The 6248-nt window shown below is 34.9% G+C and overlaps 1 protein-coding gene across 1 annotated transcript in view; it reads left to right on the top strand.

Moving 5' to 3' along the window:
- The first annotated feature begins 495 nt into the window (after positions 1 to 495).
- Smp_003990 (putative triosephosphate isomerase) overlaps positions 496 to 6248 on the top strand; it is a 12370-nt gene continuing 6617 nt past the window's right edge. Inside the window, exons 1-3 of the mRNA XM_018793074.1 lie at positions 496 to 678; positions 720 to 843; positions 2432 to 2516. Coding sequence (XP_018647623.1) covers positions 564 to 678; positions 720 to 843; positions 2432 to 2516 — 324 coding nt within the window. The 5' untranslated portion in view covers positions 496 to 563. The remainder of the gene's footprint in view (positions 679 to 719; positions 844 to 2431; positions 2517 to 6248) is intronic.

The raw sequence follows: 6248 nt of genomic DNA, 5'->3' as shown, positions 1-6248 counted from the left end.
CTTGTGAGAATACATAATTTTCCGGCCGATTTATTCCAGCCACTTTCAGATTATTTATATCACATCACAACAATCGATCTAGCATTACCTAGTTTCCAGAGAGTAGTCAATAAATTTTCTTAAAATCATGTCCATTAGTCTATGATGCTCATAGTCTATATCAACTGTGTCTGTAGGAACTTCAGACAAAATAGCACGGGCTTGCTACCAGGCAAAAATTATTTATCAACACGAGTTACCCAATTGTTATCATATGAGTAATTGGAGCATCTAACATAAGCGGTTGAGTATTAAGAAATTAGGTGAAATGATGATCTCTCTATACCAGCTACTTGATTTCGTCCGAAATAAAACTACTAGGGTGATGGTTACTAACAGGAGATCAAAATGTAATATTATTATATTTATGAACAACCTTTGGTTACAAATCAACTCAACGATATACTGTAACTTGAAGATTGTTTTAGTACACTGAACTACTGTACTTCTTCCTTAGAATATTAAGCGCGTTGATCAAAGAGTCCTTCCAGTTAATAATCATATAGATTCCGTTCACCAAGGAAATGTCTGGATCTCGCAAATTTTTTGTTGGGGGGAACTGGAAAATGAACGGAAGCAGAGATGACAACGATAAGTTACTTAAGTTACTCTCAGAAGCTCATTTTGATGATAACACGGGTTTGTCATGAAGTCACGTACGAAAAATGCTCCCATTTTAGAAGTTTTAATTGCTCCACCTTCAGTCTTTTTGCACGAAATTCGAAAAAGTTTGAAGAAAGAAATACACGTGGCCGCTCAAAATTGCTATAAAGTATCAAAGGGTGCATTCACCGGAGAAATCAGGTAACTGTTCCCATCCACTGCCTTCGGGTGCTAAATGACCCGAAAAAATTTCTATTTAATTTTTCGATTAACGTTTCGATTTGCTGCTGGTACCGGAAAATAAGAACATAACATGTGTCCCTGTCAGAGGTTAAGGTTTCTTAGTATACTATACTATGTTCCTATGGGAACAAACCTTTTTCTGCATACTGCATAGGTGCGTGTATTAAAGGTAAACATAAGTAAAAAATGGCGGATACAGCGAATTAAAATACAAGAAGCAGTATGCAATGGAAAAAAGCTCTGACGACGTAGCTACTTGCTTCAAGTTTACGAGATCATAGTGACAAGCTGGTGGAAACCATGTGTTTTGTTTGTGCTCATTTCTTGGTATTATGATATAGATTCAACTTTTAAATGGGTTTCTGTAGGAGCAGTCTAGGAACTTGACCAGTCCTACTAGTTTCCGTAGTTATTTGCGAGTTTTTATATCTTGTGTAAATTAATTTGGTTCAGGACAGTAGCGTCTTCTGAACCAAAAGATATCAAACTACCGTGTGAGATATTGACTAGATACCATATGGAGGTTATAAAGTGAAGAAACAGTGGCTTAGAAAAGACCTTGGCTATAAGGCGTAAAAAAGTCACTATGCAAACAGTTCAAACAAACTAAAATGTAAGGATGACAAATGAACAGTGAGAGGGGGGAAAAGGTGGTAGAGGCATGGTAATAGTAATGATAGATGAGCAGCAAGACGCGTATCAGGCACAGCTGTCCTAGACCAGAGGTCATAGACCATGATTAAGTTCGCTGTTTTCAAGTCCTTATTCTAAAACCGCTACTGAGGTGAATGACTACATCTGGTTGGATGGCATTCCAGATAGTGGCTACTATTGATGATAAGAAATATGATCTCGTCTTGCTTTTTATTCTCCTGTAACTGAATGAAAAAAATCAAAACTAACCGGGTCTACGGTTACATGATTTGTTCCTTAATGCTATCGCCAACGTTTTGCCCGATAAGTCTGTGTTATTTAAAAGCAAATTACGCTATCAGATTAGCACAAGGCAATAAGCGGCCTAAAAATGCCACAGATATTCAGTGTTTGACAATACTGTTTGCTGTAGTACCTTTTAATAGAGAATTCCAAACCCAATCAAACCAGATATCAGCAATGGTGGAGTTTGAAAATATTTTTGGAAGTCAGTCAATACATCGGGAAATATATGAGCTAAGCTGACTAGTTGTTGTGTGGAATACGTAGCAGGGTGTGCTCATTAGTGATCCGGTGCGGATGTTTGACCGAACCTCTAAAACTAGGGAGTATCTATTAAGATTAATGAGACCAGCATCAATGTCGAAGACTGACAGAACTATTTATTATGGGGATTTATTTATGGCTTTATACTTTTCTACATAAAAGTTTGTCTATTCTCACATCACGATTTCCCATTTTTCCTTAATTAGTAAGTGAAATCATGATTTTTCCTTTAACACAGTTATTAGAAGGATAAAGTATCCACTGTGCGCCTTTTCTCTCTCTCTTTATTCCACATTAGTAATTTATATATCAACTTCATCCTTGTTTTTCAACAAATCTTGTTTAGCCCAGCAATGATAAAAGATATTGGTTGTGATTGGGTCATACTTGGACATTCTGAGCGTAGAAACATTTTTGGTGAATCTGATGAAGTAAGTTTTTTAACTGTACCATCTTTAGTAAGCAACTTCCATTTTATGATATATGAATGAACTTTCTTTGCAGTGTTTTTGTGGACAGAAATACAAATACCTTCGTTTGATTTTTGACAGTTAACACCTATCCGGTTTGATATATTATAATCAATTTGTAAACACTAAGATAAGTATTGGGTTACCCATTTTGTAAGGTTATAAAACTAATGTTTACACCAATTAGTTGAAACTTGAAAGATATTTGCTGTAAACGTTCTTAGAGAGTGTATCTGGTGTGCAATTGTATTTGCTGAACATGACGTCATATTAAAATAAAACATCTGTGACATACTGTTTGCAATAAAACGTCCGCTGTGTAGTTAATTAACTACTGAAATTGATCAGATCTCTTTATTTGTATTTGTTTTAACAAATATTATATATGTCTACTACTAAAAAGAAAACCACTGATCATTATCAATGAAGTTAGAAAACGGCACTGAGGGTTATACAGTTGATTGATATACTGAATTACACGATCCTAATCCACTATCTATATAGTAAAAATAAAGACTGCGATAGATTTGCACCAATTGTCTGTGATTTTATCTTATGTACATTTTCTTGTTAAGAATATAGTTCGTTAATCGATCATTTGAATTAGATGGTTGGTTTTGATTCCTTTTGTTACGATGTAATCGGAAACATTTAGTGTTTATTGAATATGTTTATGAACATGTATTTTACCGTCTTATGCCCTGTGGTCATCGAAGTTTTCTACTGACATACGAGCTCTCTATACTCGCGTATGACCAGATAATTGAGTGAGGATGTTAGAGGTGAAATTATTATTAGCTAAGCGAGTCAAAAGTAATATCCAAAACTTCTCCGTACATGTAAGTCTATGAACCTCAGAAGATTAAGTTTTATTTTAAATCGAGAGCGTGTCTGTTTTCTCAGAAATCTATCAATACCCAACGTCCGTTATCATCTACCATTTTTTATTTGGGCTGTCTAATTGGTTAAGCGTACTCTCTTTATCTCCTTAAAAATGTCTTTTTTTATTCAACTGCGTGAATTCGGGGTGAAGTAAATAAACTCTGAAGTTGTTCATCTTAACTTGGTAGAAATCCATAAAAAATGTTTCTTATGTATTTAATAAGCACTTTAAAGAGTTTCATATACTACAGTTTGGCTTGTCAGAAGCATTCTGGAAACAAAATACAAAATAATGTGGTCAATGTTGTCGGGACAAAAATTGAATTGTACTAAAGTAAACACCAATTTATGAGTCAACTTAAGCTAAAAAGTAATCATCGAATAGCGAATTATTTGTAAAGAAATTGAAATGTAGCTTTTGACGACTTACAATATCATAGATTAAGCAATATTTAAGCCTGTTCATTAAAGAGGCTAGTATAATCCCCAACGTCTTGTCTTCTGTTGATTTATGCCTCTGTAAAATAGCGTTCGATTGTGCAATTTACTAACTTTGAACGGTAGTTTCCCTTGGATTATTACTCTGTAACGGGGTACCTAGAGAGTGAATCATTCTGATACTCGCTCAAGAGTAACTGGTACAGGTAATTGATCAGATGATAGACTTATAAGTGATCAACATTTCATGCCATATATACTTTTACCCGATTCCACATTTTAAACACTTGTTTCGTATTCTAGTCTTCCACTTCATTGATATAACTATTTTCACCCTTTGAACTTCTTTCGTTTAATTTTCTCATATTACTATGGTATAAAATATGACCACATTTATCCCTGGTTTGACGTTGCATATCCTCATCTTGAGTAGTTGAATCCGTTGATAGATATAAAATTCACGGCAACCACATTGGGTAAAAACCATGAGAAAAAACTGTTCTCGACATATTGGAATGCAAATCAGTCGTTAGGACATACCTCTCTTCCGATTGGGAACTTCTTAACTGAAATGTTACATGGTTTTATGTCGTTAATGAGTTAAGTTGGTTTACAAATGGATTTTTTACATAGTAGAGCTATGCCTACAACTCACTTCATGTATTAAAGCGTATATAAGCTTGTCGATTCCTATTATGCTACGAAAACAAAAACATTTAATCAAATTAATCAATTGACTTGTAAATGTTGACTTTGAACTAACTATTTGTCTCATTGGATAAAACAAATAATTGTAATCGAAACATTTCAAAAGTGTTTTCTTGATCTTTCCTCTACACCTTTGCTAATGTGAATGTTTAAAAGTAAGCTTTTTACATGAATCGATGTAAAATTTGTGTGCATCATATAGGAATTTGAAACGTGTAAGATGCATATATTTAGTTCTTCCCGGTTTTCTTTAATTATTTAATTGATATCAATTTGTAACGGAAACTGTCCCAAAGTTTAAACGACTCATCACAAACAACACAGTTTATTATTTAAAGTCTTTTCCATTTAAAACCTAGCATACTACGGTAAGAATTTCGGCATTGTTTAGGATCAATTTTCAAAATAGTCTATTGGAATATTCTATACCTTATTATGATAAATATTAAAGATGTTCTCACTTAAGCACTCCCTATTAGAGAAAACATTTGAAATACATTTGTTAAGTTTATCAATACTAGAAGTGGTATATTTGTAATATTTCAAGATTGAGCTTTGTGTTGACTTGAAAGAAGTTATTTACTTTTTGAAAAAGTCAGAAGTTCAACTTTTTCATACTCAGCAATATACTAAAAAGACATAATTTTTGTTTTGGACTAGCAGTCCTATTTGAGACTCGTCAGCTGGATGTGCCTGCTTCTCAGAGTTGATGTTCCTTCTGGGACTCGAGCCCAATACGGTTCTCTTAAAACGCCATCGCGTTATCCACTCAGTTCACTATGGGGCGCGCGTCCTGGATTCCCCTGCTAGCCACTATCCATCTTTGCTTATAATACTTGTGAATTAAAGCTATATCGAGGCAATATGTACAGTATGCACATATGCCAATAAGAGACTGATCAATCGCAATCTTAAACGTCAATGGGAAGATTCAAACAAAGAATGCCAAGTAAATTTAATCTACTGATTATTTGTTGTATTTAAAATCAATTTTGAATGTGCAACCAGTCACTTTGAGCAATAATTTTCCAACTATCACGCAACTATGTAAGTCGTCAAAATGACAAATTTGAATTACTACAGTCTTGCTAGGACTTATTTGTAGAAACCACCTGTTAGTGCACCCAATCATTGCGTTCGTATTCCTGTAGCCACAACCTATCAAACACTGTGTATGGGTCTACAGGACGAGCGAAATGTCACTGATCCTTGACCAAATCACCCGGCAGTCAGATCATTGAATATCAAACAGTTCAGCGGTCCTCATCAAAGTCAAGCAAACACAACGCGCATCAATTAATTGTACGCCATGGACTGGTTCATGTGGTGGTAGCCGCACTTTGTTTCCTGTGCCTAGTCCTGCTAATATGTTTCTGTAATACCGTCGTTTGTGATGTACGGTCATCAAAGTAGCCATAGTACCTGGTTACGATGAAGGGGTAATCCACGTTAGGTACTAACTGTCGGTTGTGAGTTCTTATTTAGCTGATTGTTTACACCATTTCCATCTAACACGAGTAGATCGCTAATCATACGACACAAGGCATCTGTGTTGGTGATTTACAGGTCTTTACATTTTAGTGCCATCAGTAAAATTAAAGACGGATGACTTTATGACACCTATTAAATTATGTACAACAACGAAAACGTTTACGAGGCTCAAGA

The sequence above is a fragment of the Schistosoma mansoni genome, chromosome 1 (assembly GCF_000237925.1).
Source record: "Schistosoma mansoni strain Puerto Rico chromosome 1, complete genome".
In the NCBI taxonomy this organism is placed as follows: domain Eukaryota; kingdom Metazoa; phylum Platyhelminthes; class Trematoda; order Strigeidida; family Schistosomatidae; genus Schistosoma; species Schistosoma mansoni.
This window is presented reverse-complemented; position numbering and strand designations above follow the sequence as displayed.